This window comes from Oncorhynchus nerka, linkage group LG11 (assembly GCF_034236695.1).
Source record: "Oncorhynchus nerka isolate Pitt River linkage group LG11, Oner_Uvic_2.0, whole genome shotgun sequence".
In the NCBI taxonomy this organism is placed as follows: Eukaryota; Metazoa; Chordata; class Actinopteri; order Salmoniformes; family Salmonidae; genus Oncorhynchus; species Oncorhynchus nerka.
The window spans coordinates 12,214,062-12,232,612 of NC_088406.1; the positions used below are offsets into that span (position 1 = coordinate 12,214,062).

General features: G+C 44.6%; 1 protein-coding gene across 1 annotated transcript in view; it reads right to left on the reverse strand.

Annotated features, from left to right (window-relative positions):
- Positions 1-18,551, reverse strand: part of plch1 (phospholipase C, eta 1) — a 183,717-nt gene that overhangs the window by 116,088 nt on the left and 49,078 nt on the right. Inside the window, 1 exon segment of the mRNA XM_065024227.1 lies at positions 9,646-9,757. Coding sequence (XP_064880299.1) covers positions 9,646-9,724 — 79 coding nt within the window. The 5' untranslated portion in view covers positions 9,725-9,757.

Here is an 18,551-nt window from a genome sequence, read left to right on the forward strand (position 1 = left end):
AGATGTGTCACTTTGGGTCTACTTAAACTGTGTGTGTCTCAAATGGCACGAGTGCCCAGCGCACTGTTATGATGCTGGATTTATGTGGACAAACATGCTCATGTAGCCTACTCTTAATTTGTTGACAATAAGATGAAAACACCATGAATCGTTGTGTTAAAATTAAAAGATAATGAAAACATTTTTTATCGATAAATTACATGTCTTCACTATTAGGATGTTTTTTCTTCCCGTAGAAGGTCCTGTGGAAAAAAATAGAGAACCCCTGAATGTCACAGTATAATTCACACTCTGGACTGAGAGTTGAGAGGATAGATGGGTAGATGGCAGAGGATAATATAGAGGAGAAGAGTCAGGTCTGTGTGTGTATGTTCTCCTCTTTCCACTCAGTTCTGCCGGCAGGTCAAATCAAATCAAATTCTATTGGTCACCAGGGTTGGGTAGGTTACTTTCTAAAGGTAATCTGTTACAGTTACTAGTTACCTGTCCAAAATTGTAATCAGTTATTTAACTTTTGGATTACCCAAACTCAGTAATGTAATCTGATTAAATTCAGTTACTTTTAGATTACTTTCCCCTTAAGAGGCATTAGAAGAAGTCAAAAATGTATGTTACCAATTGAACAACATCTATTGCAGGATAAATCACTGTTAAAGTTTACATAGCTGGCCATATCTGGATGTTATATTTTACTTTATGGATTGGTTATGTAGGCTTCTTCTAACCTGTCGCTTTCTACTACATATAATAATACGATTCAATTATATCTTTACGTTAATATATATAATGGATGCAGCAACTACAGAGATCCCCTTTAAGTCTATCAAAAGTGTGCGAGTTTGTGAGCGTGTGAGCGTGTGTCCATTAGGCCTATGGAAGTATTTTTTTTTATCAACATGAATTAGACTGAACAATAAAAGCCACACTTTTATTCCCATAGGCTTGGATTCGCACTATGCAGCTGCTGCAAGAGAGCATTTTTCACTAGCTGTCCACTGGTTTCAAAAACAATTGTTGACAATCAGGCAATCAGGCCTACTACTGTAGAGTTGGTGGCGTGTGTGGCCACGTAGAAAATGGGTAAACAGGGAGTACAGGAGGGGGCTGAGCACGCACCCTTGTGGTTTCCCTGTGTTGAGGATCAGCGAAGTGAAGGTGTTGTTTCCTACCTTTACCACCTGGGGGTGGCCCATCAGGAAGTCCAGGACCCAGTTGCACAGGGCGGGTTCAGACCCAGGGCCACAAGCTTAATGATGAGCTTGGAGGGTAATATGGTGTTGAAGGATGAACTGCAGTCAATGAACAGCATTCTTACATAGGTATTCCACTTGTCCAGATGGGATAGGGCAGTGTGCTTTGCGATGGAGATTGCATCGTCTGTAGATCTATTGGGGAGGTATGCAAATTGAAGTGGGTCTAGGGTGCCAGATAAGTTGGAGGTGATATGATCCTTAACTAGCCTCTCAAAGCACTTCACGATAACATAAATAAGTGCTATGGGGTGATAGTCATTTAGTTCAGTTATCTTTGCTTTTAATGGTGGACATCTTGAAGGAAGTGGGGACAGCAGACTGGGATAGGGAGGGAAAGATGTCCATAAACACACCAGCCAGCTGGTCTGCGAATGCTTTGAGGACACGGCTAGGTGTCTGGGCTTGCAGCCCTGCGAGGGTTAACATGCTTAAATGGTACTCACGTCAGCCACGGAGAACAAGAGCCCACAGTCCTTGGGAGCGGGCCACGTCGGTGGCATTGTGTTATCCTCAAAGTGGCAGAAAAAGGTGTTTAGCTTGTCCGGGAGCAAGACATCGGTGTCCTTAACGTGGCTGCTTTTCCCTTTGCAATCCGTGATTGTCTGTAGACCCTGCCACATACATCTCGTGTCTGAGCCATTAAATTGCGACTCCACTTTGTCTCTGTACTGACGTTTTGCCTGTTTGATTGCCTTATGGAGGGAATAACTACACTGTTTGTATTAGAGCATATTCCCAGTCACCTTGCAGAGGTTAAATGCACTTTCAGTTTTGCACAAATGCTGCCATCTATCCATGGTTTTTGGTTTGAGTAGGTTTCAATAGTCATAATGGGAATAACACGGCCTTTACACTTCCTGATGAACTCAGTCACCGTGTCCGTGTATACGTCAATGTTATTCTCAGAGGCTATCCAGAACATATCCCAGTCTGCGTTATCAAAACAATCTTGAAGCATGCATTCCGATTGGTCAGACCAGCATTGAATAGACCTTGGCATGGGTATTTCCTGTTTTAGTTTCTGCCTATAGGAAGGGAGGAGAAGGATGGAGTCGGGATCTGATTTTCCGAAGGGAGGGCAGGGGAGGGTCTTGTAGGCATCCCGGAAGTTGGAGTAGCAGTGGTCGAGTGTTTTTGCTGCGCGAGTACTACAGTCAATGTGTTGATAGAACTTAGGTAAAATTTTCCTCGAATTTGCTTCGTTAAATTCCCCAGCTACAATAAATGCGGCCTCAGGATATGTGGTTTCCAGTTTGCACAAAGTTTAGTGTAGTTCTTTGAGGGCTATTGTGGTATCGGCTTGAGGGGAAATATAAACGGCTGTGACTATAACCAAAGATAATTCTCTTGGGAGGTAATACGGTCGGCATTTGATTGTGAGGTATTCTAGGTTGGGTGAAAAAAAGGACTTGAGTTGTTGTATTTTATCACAATCACACTATAAGTAATTAATCATGAAACATACACCACCACCTTTCTTCTTCTCTGAGAGTTTTTTTAGTCCTGTCTGCGTGATGTACTGAGAACCCAGCTGGCTGTATGGACGGGGACAGTATATCCCAGAGAGCCATGATTCCGTGAAACAGAGTATGTTACAATCCCTGATGTCTTTCTGGAAGTAGATCCTCACCCTGAGCTAGTCTACTTTATTGTCCAGGTACTGAACATTAGCGAGTAATATACTCGGAGGCGGTGGATGGTGTGCATGCCTCCTGAGCCTGACTAAAATTCCACTCAGAATACCTCTTCCCCGCAGGCGGCGTTTTGAAGCAGCCTCTGGGATAAATTCAATTGCCTTGGGGGATACGAACAAAGGATCCAATTAGAGAAAGTTGTATTCCTGGTCGTAATGCTGGTTACCGCCGCTCTGATATCCAAAAGTTATTCCGGGCTGTATGTAATAACACAAAAACATTCTGGGCTAATAATGTAAGAAATAACGTTACAACAAAAAAACAAAATACTGCAAAGTTGCTTAGGAGTTAGGAGCAGAGCTGCCATGTCTGTCGGCCCCCTTCTTGTTCTCCATTCACTGTGTGTGTATGTTCTCCTCTCATTCTGCGGCAGGTCCATCCATCTCCGGCATGAGGGCCATAAAGACTTTAAGTCTGAGGGCTAAATTACACTGATGCTCTGCCAAGCCTGATGTTCAAAAAAAATTAAATGAATAAAAAACACAAACACACACACAAACAGACAGACAGACAGTCGCCCATGGATTGACTATAGTAATAGACCAGCTGTATCTCAGTGGAAGTGGTGTGTTACAGCCCAGAGGACAGGCGTCTGTCTCTGCAGCAGGTACTCTCTGTCTCTGCATCAAATCAAATTACACATGGTTATAGCAGATGTTAATGCGAGTGTAGCGAAATGCTTGTGCTTCTAGTTCTGACGTGCAGTAATATCTAACAAGTAATCTAACAATTTCACAACAACTACCTTATACACACAAGTGTAAAGGAATGAATAAGAATATGGATGAGCGATGGCCGTGCGGAATAGGCAAGATGTAGTAGATGGTATTCAGTACAGTATATACATATGAGATGAGTAATGTAGGGTGTGCAAACATTATATAATGTTGCATTGTTTAAAGTGACTAGTGATACATTTATTACATCCAATTTTGTATTATTAAAGTGGCTAGAGATTTGAGTCAGTATGTTGGCAGCAGCCACTCAATGTTAGTGATGGCTGTTTAACAGTCTGATGGCCTTGAGATAGAAGATGGTTTTCAGTCTCTCGGTCCCAGCTTTGATACACCTGTACTGACCTCGCCTTCTGGATGATAGCTCCAGTTTCAACTGTTCTGCCTTACTATTATTCGACCATGCTAGTCATTTATGAACATTTGAACATCTTGGCCATGTTCTGTTATAATCTCCACCCGGCACAACCAGACGAGGACTGGCCACCCCACATATGCTCTCTCTAATTCTCTCTTTCTTTCTCTCTCTCGGAGGACCTGAGCCCTAGGACCGTGCCCCAGGACTACCTTACATGATGACTCCTTGCTGTCCCCAGTCCACCTGACCGTGCTGCTGCTCCAGTTTCTACTGTTCTGCCTTATTATTATTCGACCATGCTGGTCATTTATGAACATTTGAACATCTTGGCCATGTTCTGTTATAATCTCCACCCGGCACAGCCAGAAGAGGACTGGCCACCCCACATAGCCTGGTTCCTCTCTAGGTTTCTTCCTAGGTTTTGGCCTTTCTAGGGAGTTTTTCCTAGCCACCGTGCTTCTACACCTGCATTGCTTGCTGTTTGGGGTTTTAGACCGGGTTTCTGTTACAGCACTTTGAGATATCAGCTGATGTACGAAGGGCTATATAAATCAATTTGATTTGATTTGAAAGCGGGGTGAACAGGCAGTGGCTCGGGTGGTTGTTGTCCTTGATGATCTTTTTGGCCTTCCTGTGACATAGGGTGCTGTAGGTGTCCTGGAGGGCAGGTAGTTTGCCCCCGGTGATGCGTAGTGCAGACCACACCATCCTCTGGAGAGCCTTACGGTTGTGGGCGGAGCAGTTGCCGTACCAGGCAGTGATACAGCCTGAGAGGGTTCTCTCAATTGTGCATATGTAAAAGTTTGAGCGTTTTGGGTGACAAGCCAAATTTCTTCAGCCTCCTGAGTTTGAAGAGGCACTGTTGCGCCTTCTTCACTATGCTGTCTGTGTGGGTGGACCATTTCAGTTTGTCTGTGATGTGTACGCCGAGGAACTTAAAACTTTCCACCGTCTCCACTACTGTCCTGTCGATGTGGATAGGGGAGTGCTCCCTCTGCTGTTTCCTGAAGTCCATGATCATCTCCTTTGTTTTGTTGACGTTGAATGTGAGGTTATTTTCCTGACACCACACTCCGAGGGCCCTCACGTCCTCGCAGTAGGCCATTGTTGGTAATCAAGCCTACCACTGTAGTGTCGTCTGCAAACTTGATGATTGAGTTGGAGGCGTGCATGGCCACGCAGTCATGGGTGAACAGAGAGTACAAAAGAGGGCTGAGAACACACCGTATGTTGATAATCAGCGGGGTGAAGATGTTGTTTCCTACCCTCACCACCTGGGGGCAACCCATCAGAAAGTCCAGCTTAATGATGAGTTTGGAGTGTACTATGGTGTTAAATGCTGAGCTGTAATCTATGAACAGCATTCTTCCATAGGTGTTCCTCTTGTACAGATGGGTTAGGGCAGTGTGCAGTGTGATTGTGATTGCGTCGTCTGTGGACCTATTGGGGCGGTAAGCAAATTGGAGTTGGTCTAGGGTGTCAGGTATTGTGGAGGTCATATGATTCTTGACTAGTCTCTCAAAGCACTTCACACCAGCCAGCTGGTCTGCACATGCTCTGAGGACGTGGCTAGGGATGCCGTCTGGGCCGGCAGCCTTGCAATGGTAAACACGTTTAAAAGTTTTACTCACGTTGGCTGCGGTGAAGGAGAGCCCACAGGTTTTGGTAGCAGGCCAGTGGCACTGTATTATCCTCAAAGCGAGCAAAGAAGTTGTTTAGTTTGTCTGGGAGCAAGATGTCGGTGTCCGCGACGGGGCTGGTTTTGCTGCCATCAATCCACGGTTTCTGGTTGGGGAAGGTTTTAATAGTCACCGTGGGTACAACATCACCGATGCACTTGCTAATAAACTCGCTCACTGAATCAGCGTATACATCAATATTGTTGTCTGAGGCTATCCGGAAACATATCCCAGTCCACGTGATCAAAGCACCTTGAAGCGTGGAATCAATCAGATTGGTCAAGCTGGGAGCAACAAAATGGAGTCGTGGTCAGATTTGCCGAAAGAGGGCGAAGGAGGGCTTTGTATGCGTCGCAGAAGTTAGAGCATTAATGATCCAGAATGCTGCCAGCCCGAGTTGCGCATTTGATACGTTGATAAAATTTAGGGAGCCTTGTTTTCAGATTAGCTTTGTTAAAATCCCCAGATACAATAAATGCAGCTTCAGGATATGTGATTTCCAGTTTACAACGAGTCCAATGAAGTTCTTTCAGGGCTGTCGAGGTATCTGCTTGGGGAGGATATACACGGCTGTGATTATAATCAAAGAGAATTCTCTTCGTAGATAATGCGGTCGGCATTTGATTGTAAGAAATTCTAGGTCAGGTGAACAAAAGGATTTAAGTTCCTGTATGTTGTTATGATCACACCATGACTCGTTAATCATAAGGCATACACCATCGCCCTTCTTCTTACCAGAGAGATGTTTGTTTCTGTCTGCGTGATGCGTGAAGCAACCGGGTGGCTGTACCGACTCTGATAACGTATCCCAAGTGAGCCATGTTTCCGTGAAACAGAGAATGTTACAATCTCTGATGTCTCTCTTGTTGTCAAGAGACTGGACATTGGTGAGTAGTATACTCGGGAGCGGTTAGCGATGTGCCCGTCTACGGAGCCTGACCAGAAGACCCCTCCGTTTGAGTTTGAGTTTATTTTATTTTTACAGGGACAGTGCACATTAATCAACATTTCAGTAAAAGTAATGGTTTTAGCCTGCAGGCTAATTTTCTACCGCAGTCCCTGGACAGGTCTGCTCCTTCTGCACCGTTGTTTTGGATCGCCTACTGGGATCCGATCCATTGTCCTGGGTGGTGGTCCAAACAGAGGGTCCGCTTCGGGAAAGTCGTATTGGGGCGGCAGGGTAGCCTAGTGGTTAGAGCGTTGGACTAGTAACCGGAAGGTTGCAAGTTCAAACCCCCGAGCTGACAAGGTACAAATCTGTTATTCTGCCCCTGAACAGGCAGTTAACCCACTGTTCCTAGGCCGTCATTGAAAATAAGAATTTGTTCTTAACCGACTTGCCTAGTTAAATAAAGGTCAAATAAAAAATTCCTGGTCGTAATGTTGGCAATTTGATGTGTCTCTTATATCCAATAGTTCCTCCCGGCTGTATGTAATAAGACTTAAGATTGGGGTAACAGTGTAAGAAATAATACCTAAAGAAAAAAATACTGCATAGTTTCCTAAGAACGCAAAGCGAGGCGGCCATCTCTGTCGGCGCCATGTTGAAGAGTAATCAGCGCCATGTACACTGTCTGTCTGTCTCTGCAGCAAGTACACTGTCTGTCTGTCTCTGCAGCAAGTAGTCTGTCTGTCTCTGCAGCAAGTAGTCTGTCTGTCTGTCTGTCTCTGCAGCAAGTAGTCTGTCTCTGCAGCAGGTATTATGTATGTCTGTCTGTCTGTCTCTGTATTAGGTACTACGTCTGCCTGTCTGTCTGTCTGTCTCTGCAGCAAGTAGACTGTCTGTCTGTCTCTGCAGCAGGTAGTCTGTCTGTCTGTCTGTCTCTGCAGCAGGTATTATGTATGTCTGTCTGTCTCTGTATTAGGTACTACGTCTGTCTGTCTGTCTCTGCTGCAAGTAGTCTGTCTGTCTCTGCAGCAAGTAGTCTGTCTGTCTCTGCAGCAAGTAGTCTGTCTGTCTCTGCAGCAAGTAGTCTGTCTGTCTGTCTCTGCAGCAGGTAGTCTGTCTGTCTGTCTGTCTCTGCATCAAGTAGTCTGTCTGTCTCTGCAGCAGGTATTATGTATGTCTGTCTGTCTGTCTCTGTATTAGGTACTACGTCTGCCTGTCTGTCTGTCTCTGTATTAGGTACTACGTCTGCCTGTCTGTCTGTCTCTGTATTAGGTACTACATTTACATTTACATTTAAGTCATTTAGCAGACGCTCTTAACCAGAGCGACTTACAAATTGGTGCGTTCACCTTACTACATCTGCCTGTCTGTCTGTCTCTGCAGCAAGTAGTCTGTCTGTCTGTCTCTGCAGCAGGTAGTCTGTCTGTCTGTCTGTCTGTCTGTCTGTCTGTCTCTGCAGCAGGTATTATGTATGTCTGTCTGTCTGTCTCTGTATTAGGTACTACGTCTGTCTGTCTGTCTCTGCAGCAAGTAGTCTGTCTGTCTGTCTCTGCAGCAAGTAGTCTGTCTGTCTGTCTCTGCAGCAAGTAGTCTGTCTGTCTGTCTCTGCAGCAGGTAGTCTGTCTGTCTGTCTCTGCAGCAGGTATTATGTATGTATGTCTGTCTGTCTCTGTATTAGGTACTACGTCTGCCTGTCTGTCTGTCTCTGTATTAGGTACTACGTCTGCCTGTCTGTCTGTCTCTGTATTAGGTACTACGTCTGCCTGTCTGTGTGTCTCTGTATTAGGTACTACGTCTGCCTGTCTGTCTGTCTCTGTATTAGGTACTACGTCTGCCTGTCTGTCTGTCTCTGTATTAGGTACTACGTCTGCCTGTCTGTCTGTCTCTGCAGCAGGTACTACGTCTGCCTGTCTGTCTGTCTCTGCAGCAGGTACTCTGTCTGCCTGTCTGTCTGTCTCTGCAGATCAATGTGTCTCTTCTGTTTGAAAACGTTCCCTGCTGCCCCGTTTATAACCCTTGAAGACAGAATGTCTTTCAGTATTCTTTTCATAGTCACTTACCTGAAGTGGGAGTAAATGCAGTGAGGATGTTTCTCTGAGCAGCAAATGTTCAGCCGTATCAGTCTTCATCAGACCTTTCAACATCTATTCAGACCAGACTAACTTAAAGGACGTCCAGCTAATCCATGATAATCAACTGATGGGCATGAGACGTGACAACCAGCAGACAATGCTTTTCCCTCGAGTTGTTCAACCCTGGGGCACCTAGGTTTAGGATTTAACCAAATGATGCATGACCAAAGTCAAAACCCCACCATTTAAGCAACCTTACCTGTCAATATTTCCTCTCCCCGCTCCCTCATCGGTGAGCTGTCTTCCTATGCAAACTAGATCATAACCTAATTATTCCACTGTGAGGGCCACCTGTGGCTCTCTGTAATAACCAAAGTGTGTCACACCCTCTCTCCTCTAATACACAGACGCCCCTGCATGTTGTCATTTTGATGCTCCCAATGGTGCTGCAGGGTTTGTTACATTAGTTGGTGAATTGTCATGTTGTGCCATTTAGTGTTTTCCTGTCTTAGTGATGATGGTTGGTGATGACTCTTGGGCTCCGTGTAATGCGTTATAGTAGAGCCGCAACAGCTGAGGCATATCGCCCCCTTGTGTTCCATCAAGTTAAATACAATTTAATAAATAAATGTTTTGCCATCACCCACGTAATCTCTCTTAATACGATCACTCTGTTGTCGCAGAGAAATGCAGGAAATGTGTTCGAGGTTTAAAAAGGCTTCTAAAGTTTGTCATTTCCGCTAAAATGTACGACTTGATTTGCCCTAATGAAAAATGTATCAACCCCTACAAACATAGCCATGAATCATTATGCACATAATAATTCACATTTCCTGTTACTGCAGGATAATTTTCCTCCTGTGAGAAACTGGTCAAATTAAGATCTGATATCTATGTGTGTGTGTGTGTGTGTGTGTGTGTGTGTGTGTGTGTGTGCGTGCGTGTGTGTGTGTGAGAGACACTCACCATGAAAGATGCTGTTGTCTGTGAGGAAGTGGTGGCAGTACCGCAGCCCTCCTTTCCTGTTCACAACCCGGGAACTCATGATGGATGGATGATGGAGGGTGCAATGGGATGCCTGTGAAAGAGGAGAAAAGACTGAGACTCAGTGGGACTGGACACAATACAGTTCACCATAGGCCTAAGCTTTCTATCTAGGTTTCTTCCTTGGTTCCTGTCTTCTAGGGAGTTTCTCCGAGCAACTGTGCTTCTGCCTCCGCATTGCATGCTCTTTGGGGGGTTTAGCCTGGGTCTCTGTAAAGCACTTTGTGACAACTGCTCATGTAAAAAGGGCTCTATAAAATCTGACTGATTGATTCAACTAGTGTAGCATGCTCTTGAGTCACTGATATTGCTTTGTGTGGAATCAGACACCACAGACGTGACTTCTCTAGGTGGTGTGATGACGCACAACAGCATTTAGAATGAAATACCACTTTCAACTCAAAGAGCCTAAAGTAAGAACTACCAGCCCTGAACTTTGGTCTAGACAGACTCCTCCTCTCAGGTCAGCTGACACCAGACACCCCAGCCTGTCAGGAGCCTCTCCTGAACTATGCAGACAGAGGCTGTAAATCACAGGGAGACGGACCAGGAACAGATGGGAAAACAAAGAAGAGGAGAGGAGAGGAAAGATGAGAAGAGAGAGGGGAAAGGACTGAGGGTTAAGGGGAGCAATGGAAAAACAGTGTGTTAGAGTGGGGGGGGGGCATGATAGGGAGAAGGGGATATGAAAGCTGAGGGGAGATAGAGGACAGAATTAAGGTTAGATCTGTGGGCAGAAGACTGAAGTGCCTTCGAACGGGGCATGGTGTTAGGTACCAGTGGCACCGGTTTGAATGTGTCAAGAATTGCAACGCTGTTGGGTTTTTCACACTTCTCCTATTTATTAATTGTTTGCATGTCGCATGTAATGTAAGTGGTATCGAAGAGTCAAAATCCACAACTAATCATTGTTTTCTGACACATTCATCACATAGCCAGCCACACAGAGTTGTGGCACATAGTAAAACTAGGCTATTAACGGTGTGTAGAGTGACAACTGAACAGCAAGTGTTGACTAGTTTATAAAAGGTGTTGAACTGACTGAATAAAGTCAATCTTCTATATCCCGTTCATAATTCATGCAACAGGTTTATATGTCCATGGTATCGCTTCGGGACAAGTCAACCAAAAGATTTCCTAGATTTCCTTTTGTACGATGTCGGGGCTTGCCACACAGTGACGCTAAAGTGAGTGACTCTTGTCTTGTCAGTCAGTGTAACCTACCAAATCGTGTTGGTGAGAAAGCCGTTCATTTGGCCCTCCAATTTACTTAGGGCACTGGCTGAGACCTATGTTTTTGGCAATTATCTGCAGATGAATTTATGAAAACATCCGATGAAGGAACAATAGGTAGTGGAGAACCTCATTCTGGTCCAAATATGATCATTAAAGTCCTCACGGAATCCAGGCATTAAAACGGAATTCAACATTATTTAAAAAATGGTCTGGACTGGGGTTGGAGGTGGGAGGGGACTGACAGAACGGGAGCTGGTCTGGACTGGGGCTGGATGAGGGAGGGGACTGACAGAACGGGAGCTGGTCTGGACTGGGGTTGGAGGAGGGAGGGGACTGACAGAACGGGAGCTGGTCTGGACTGGGGCTGGATGAGGGAGGGGACTGACAGAACGGGAGCTGGTCTGGACTGGGGTTGGAGGTGGGAGGGGACTGACAGAACGGGAGCTGGTCTGGACTGGGGCTGGATGAGGGAGGGGACTGACAGAACGGGAGCTGGTCTGGACTGGGGTTGGAGGAGGGAGGGGACTGACAGAACGGGAGCTGGTCTGGACTGGGGTTGGCGGGGGGAGGGGACTGACAGAACGGGAGCTGGTCTGGACTGGGGTTGGAGGTGGGAGGGGACTGACAGAACGGGAGCTGGTCTGGACAGGGGTTGAAGGTGGGAGGGGACTGACAGAACTATATAAGTGAGCCAGTATATAGGTGAGCCAGTCTATAAGTGAGCCAGTCTATAGGTGAGCCAGTCTATAGGTGAGCCAGTCTATAAGTGAGCCAGTCTATAAGTGAGCCAGTCTATTGGTGAGCCAGTCTATAGGTGAGCCAGTCTATAAGTGAGCCAGTCTATAGGTGAGCCAGTCTATAGGTGAGCCAGTCTATAGGCGAGCCACTCTATAGGTGAGCCAGTCTATAAGTGAGCCAGTCTATAGGTGAGCCAGTCTATAGGCGAGCCAGTCTATAGGCGAGCCAGTCTATAGGCGATCCAGTCTATAGGCGAGCCAGTCTATAGGCGAGCCAGTCTATAGGCGAGCCAGTCTATAGGTGAGCCAGTCTAAAGTAGCAGGAGATTAGGGGTGGTCTGGACTGGACTGTGGTTGAAGGTGAGAGGTCAGTGCCCTATTTAACTGCTCCACTGTGACAGAGACATGACAGGGATGAGACAGGAGGTTGCTAATGACTCCCAGACACATTTGACCTCTGTGTGTTTATTCTGATATGGTAAACATGTGAAGATGACTAGTACTGGTACCTCCTGTATACAGCCAAGTTATCATGACTCATTGTGTATTTATTATTACGTGTTATTATTGTTCTCTCTGTATCGCGGGGAAGGGCCCATCAGTCAGCATTTCACTGTTAGTCTACACCTGTTGTTTATGAAGCATGGGAGAAATACAATTTGATTTGATTTGAGTTTTATGATAGAAGACATTTTGTTTGTTTGCTATTCACACCACTTATCATAGCTTTATAATTAGGCTAGTTTTTGGCCAATATCAGAATTTATAAAAACACAGATACTGTATGGTTCTTCGTTTGCAAGGGTTCATTAAGATGTATCTAATATAGCCCCTACAATATCATAATATCTATCCCTGTAGACTGTACAACTTTGACATCCAAACACTGATCAAATGTGAAAAAGAAATTAAATTATACGAGCACATAGATGAAACAGTGAAATGTTGCCTGGCTCTCTCTCCTCTCTTCCATAAAGACAAATAGCATTGTCAGATCTCGTATAGGAAGCCAATATAAATCTGCCACATATTCTCCATACTGAATCTGTAACTAGACAGAGAATGGCTGTTGCTGAGATCCACGGTGGCTTGGCCCAGAGGGGTATTAATGGGTATGAATGTGTAGTCATGCTGTGGTAATGTGAACATGCCTCTCCTCTCCTCCCCTCATTTCCTCTCCTTTCCGTAACCCAAGCCACCCACTCAGACATGGGAAGGCACCTAGCCCAGGGGAACACAATCTTCTCCTTCCTGTCCAACGGGGTAGTGTGAAAACCTGCCTCGTAAATAAATGCAGTCCTACCAGTTGTCCTCTCATTCTGAAGGTTTATCTGAAGGTAACCCATACAAATGAATGGAAATATGGAGATATAAACTCAGCATAAAAATAAACGTCCTCTCACTGTCAACTGCGTTTATTTTCAGCAAACTTAACATGTGTAAATATTTGTATGGACACAACAAGATTCAACAACTGAGACATAAACTGAACAAGTTCCACAGACATGTGACTAACAGAAATGGAATAATGTGTCCCTGAACAAAGGAGGGTCAAAATCAAAAGTAACAGTCCGTGTGTGGTGTGGCCACCAGCTGCATTAAGTACTGCAGTGCATCTCCTCCTCATGGACTGTACCAGATTTGCCAGTTCTTGCTGTGGGATGTTACCCCACTCTTCCACCATGGCACCTGCAAGTTCCCAGACAATTCTGGGGGGAATGGTCCTAACCCTCACCCTCTGATCCAACAGGTCCCAGGTCGTGCTCAATGGGATTGAGATCCGGGCTCTTCGCTGGCCATGGCAGAACACTGACATTCCTGTCTTGAGGAAATCATGCACAGAACGAGCAGTATGGCTGGTGGCATTGTCATGCTGGAGGGTCATGTCAAGATGAGCCTGCAGGAAGGGTACCACATGAGGGAGGAGGATGTCTTCCCTGTAACGCATAGAGTTGAGATTGCCTGCAATGACAACAAGCTCAGTCTGATGATGCTGTGACACACTGCCCCAGACCATGACGGACCCTCCACCTCCAAATCAATCCCGCTCCAGAGCACAGGCCTCGGTATAACGCTCATTCCTTCGACAATAAACGCGAATCCTACCATCACCCCAGGTGAGACAAAACCGTGACTCGTCAGGGAAGAGCACTTTTTGCCAGTCCTGTCTGGTCCAGCGACAGTGGGTTTGTGCCCATAGGCAACGTTGTTGCCGGTGATGTCTGGTGAGGACCTGCCTTACAACAGGCCTACAAGCCCTCAGTTCCTCCTATTGTGGACAGTTTGAGTACATGTAACCGATGTGAAATAGCTAGCTAGTTAGCGGGGTGAGCGCTAATTGCGTTTCAATCGATGACATCACTTGCTCTGAGACATTGAAGTAGTAGTTCCCCTTGCTCTGCAAGGGCCGCGGCTTTTGTGGAGCGATGGGTAATGATGCTTCGTGGGAGGCAGCTGCTGATGTGTGCAGAGGGTCCCTGGTTCAAGCCCAGGTTGGGGCGAGGAGAGGGACAGAAGCTATACTGTTACATACGGATGGAGGGATTGTGAGTTCCTGGTGTAACTTGGGCAGTTGTTGTTGCCATCCTGTACCTGTCCCGCAGGTGTGATGTTCGGATGTACCAATCCTGTGCAGGTGTTGTTACACATGGTCTGCCACAGCGAGGACGATCACCTGTAGCTCTGTCTTAGGCGTCTCACAGTACAGACGTTGCAATTTATTGCCCTGGCCACATCTGCAGTCCTCCTTGCAGCATGCCTAAGGCACGTTCACACAGATGAGCAGAGAACCTGGGCATCTTTCTTTCAGTGTTTTTCAGAGTCAGTAGAAAAGCCTCTTTAGTGTCCTAAGTTTTCAAAACTGTGACCTTAATTGCCTACTGTCTGTAAGCTGTTAGTGTCTTAATGACCGTTCCACAGGTGCATGTTCATCAATTGTTTATGGTTCATTGAACAAGCATGGGAAACAGTGTTTAAACCCTTTACAATGAAGATCTGTGAAGTTATTTGTATTTTTACAAAATATCTTTGAAAGACAGGGCCCTGAAAAGTTTATACAGATATTAAACCTGTATGGAGATATATATATAGATATTAAACCTTCATCTGAAGGTAACCCATACAAATGAATGGAAGTATGGAGATATATATATATTATTAAACCTTCATCTGAAGGTAACCCATACAAATTAATGGAAGTATGGAGGTAGTTTTGTGCCATCCAAAATAAGGGGTTAAATATGTGTAAAACAAAATAAAAATATTATATGGGGTTAAGGAGAGATGGTTGGGGCACAGAGAAAGAGGCCTTTGAGAATTTCCTCCATGAGACGAACACAGATGCTGCCAGCGACCTGGACACTCGGGCAAAGAATGTGATGTGTATCTTACAGCAATGCACTGGAAGCATGTCACCATGGTATCAAGACTGGCGAAGGTAAGACTGGCGAAGGTTTCAAATACTGGCGAAGGTATCAAGACTGGCAAAGGTATCAAGACTGGCGAAGGTATCAAGACTGGCGAAGGTATCAAGACTGGCGAAGGTATCAAGACTGGCGAAGGTATCAAGACTGGCGAAGGTATCAAGACAAGTTGACTAGTGGAGCAAGTCCCCAGTATATGATCATTTCGCAAGACTCAAGCCCGGTTACACTTATAATGCATATGTGTCTTCATTATTTTTCTTGCTAATAGTTCTTATTAATGTGGGACCAATACCTTTTAGGCTTATTCAATGTGTAATAGCAGTGGTATTACCCCATGTGTACACTTTGGCGAGGTTGAAAGGACACTTGAATGTCCCCTGGATGTCCCCTGACACCACCACAATGTTTGAGAGAGGTTTATATTGCAGAAATTGTGTTTTTATAGTGACTTTTAGGCATATTCAATGTGTAATAGCAATGGAATGACCTAATTGACATACTTAGGACTAGAGGTCGACCGATTAATCGGAATGGCCGATTAATTAGGGCCAATTTCGAGTTTTCAGAACAATCGGAAATTGGTATTTTTGGGCGCCGATTTCCGATTATTTAAATCAAATCCAAATAAACGTTTTATACCTTTTATTTAACTTAGTTGACTTACTTTCATTTAGGCAAGTCATTTAAGAACACATTCTTATTTTCAAAGACTGCCTAGGAACTGTGGGTTAACTGCCTTGTTCAGGGGCAGATCGACAGATTTTCACCTTGTCTGCTCAGGGGTTCCAATCTTGCAACCGCACAGTTAACTTGTGCCAAACGCTCTAACCATTGCACTCCACGAGTAGCCTGCATGTTACGCAAATGCAGTAGAAGCCAAGGTAAATTGCTAGCTAGCATTAAACTTATCTTATAAAAAACAATCAATCATAATCACTAGTTATAACTACTAATCCAGTTTAGCAGGCAATGGTGAAATTGTGTCATTTCTCTTGCGTTCATTGCACGCAGAGTCAGGGTATATGCAACAGTTTGGGCTGCCTGGCTCATTGCGAACTAATTTGTCAGAATTTTACGTAATTATGACATACATTGAAGGTTGTGCAATGTAACAAAAATATTTAGACTTAGGGATGCTACCCGTTAGATAAAATACCGAACGGTTCTGTATTTCACTGAAATAATAAACGTTTTGTTTTCTAAATGATAGTTTCCGGATTCGATCATATTGTAGCGACCCGCACAGACAGCTGTGTGTTATGTGCTAGGCTAGGAGGTGGTTGTGTTGTACTGACCAGTACCCGGTGTTCGCGGGGTGCGACATGTCAATCAACCTGCTATCTGCCAATCACGGGAATGCCTGGAATGTTCTGATGCCGGGCATCCTGGTGGTTGGCGGAGTGGCGTGGAGGGGGGTGGAGCATTGGAAGTTAAGACCAGGTTCAGCCTTTGTTCTCCCCCTCTTACGTCTGGGCTTCACAAGAGAAGGTCACGATTGGCTTGTGGGTTATCTGTCATCTATTTGGCGTGTGCTACGGCCCAAACAGTAGCCTGTGTAAAGTTGGTTTAATAAACCGTCAATTCGCAAACTCAAGCCTCTGTCTGGACAATTGTTCATTTACGATCTAGTCAGGTCATTACAATATTAATGACCAAAGGCTCGTATTTCTGTGTGTTATTATGTTATAATTAAGTCTCATTTGATAGAGCAGTCTGACTGAGCAGCAGCAGGCCTGCAATCATTCATTCAAACAGCACTTTTGTGCGTTTTGCCAGCAGCTCTTCTGAAGCACAGCGCTGTTTATGACTTCAAGCCTATCAGCCTAATGGCTAGTGTAACCAATGTGAAATGGTTAGCTAATTAGCTGGGTGTGCGCTAATACTGTTTCAAACATCACTCGCTTTTAGATTTGGAGTAGTTATTCCCCATGCTCTGCAAGGGCCGTGGCTTTTGTGGAGCGATGGGTAACGATGCTTCGAGTGTGGCTGTTGTCGATGTGTTCCTGGTTCGAGCCCAGGTAGGGGCGAGGAGAGGCACGGAAGCTATACTGTTACACTGGCAATACTAAAGTGCCTATAAGAACATCCAATAGTCAAGGGTATATGAAATACAAATGGTATAGAGAGAAATAGTCCTATAAATACTATATTAACTACAACCTAAAACCTCTTACCTTGGAATATTGAAGACTCATGTTAAAAGGAACCACCAACTTTCATATGTTCTCATGTTCTGAGCAAGGAACTTAAAGTTAGCTTTTTTTACATGGCACATATTACTTTCTTGTCCAACACTTTGTTTTTGCATTATTTAAACATGTTTCATTATTTATTTGAGGCTAAATTGATTTTATTGATGTTTTATATTAAGTGAAAATAAGTGTTCATTCAGTATTGTTGTAATTGTCATTATTACAAATTTTAAAAAATACAAAATCGGCCGATTAATCGGTATCGGCTTTTTTGGTCCTCCAATCATCGGTATCGGCATTGGAAAATCATAATCGGTCGACCTCTACTTAGGACACATTGGAGAGCTTGAGTGAAAACTTGGAGATATCCCTGGACCACACCTGACACCCCTGACTAAATAATCTGTTCTTGTTGTTGTGTGGAATTCAGAAAAAGAAAAACGAAACGGTTACTTTGTGTTTGATCCTGTGTCTTCTGAAATGTGCCATTCCTATCTATATTCTGACCATTTCCTTATAATGTCCCAGATGTTTTCTTTCTAATGATACCAAGTTTATGCATGTCCTTAATCATACAACTGCTCATTAAAAGCTATTACTTTTGGGTACGTCTACTGAGGTAGAAATCTACATTTTTATCATTAATTTTAAGAGGTTAAAAGAGATGGGGATGGTCAACCTCCTCTGGCTGGCCATCAGCTGTACACACCACAGTACTAGCATGATATGATATCAGATCCTCTGTGATGTGGCAGGAATAGCCTGGGGTAGTGTGGTGCTTCCCTAATTAACTTCACTGTTAATCAGTGACTGTGATGGGCATTATAAACTCTTTGATACAACCATCAGTGAGCATCCACAGAGTTAGACTGGTCAACGATTGACAGGGTATTATACAGTCTGTTTCTCTTTTAGGTTACTCTTTGCTCACCAATAGCTTTTTCTATATTAGAGGGGGTTTTCTATACTAGAGAGTTTTTTTTTCTAAACTAGAGAGGTTTTTCTAAACTAGAGGTGTTTTTCTATACTACAGGGGTTTTCACCTCATTTCATTCTCTATCTCTCTCCTCATCTCTCCTCAGTCCTGTCTTTCTTTCTTTTTTCACACACACAACACACACACACACAGAGAATGCCAACACAACACACACACACACAGAGAATGCCAACACAACACACACACACACAGAGAATGCCAAAGTGCTTCTGATTTCATCCCAAACTGAAACACCATCTGT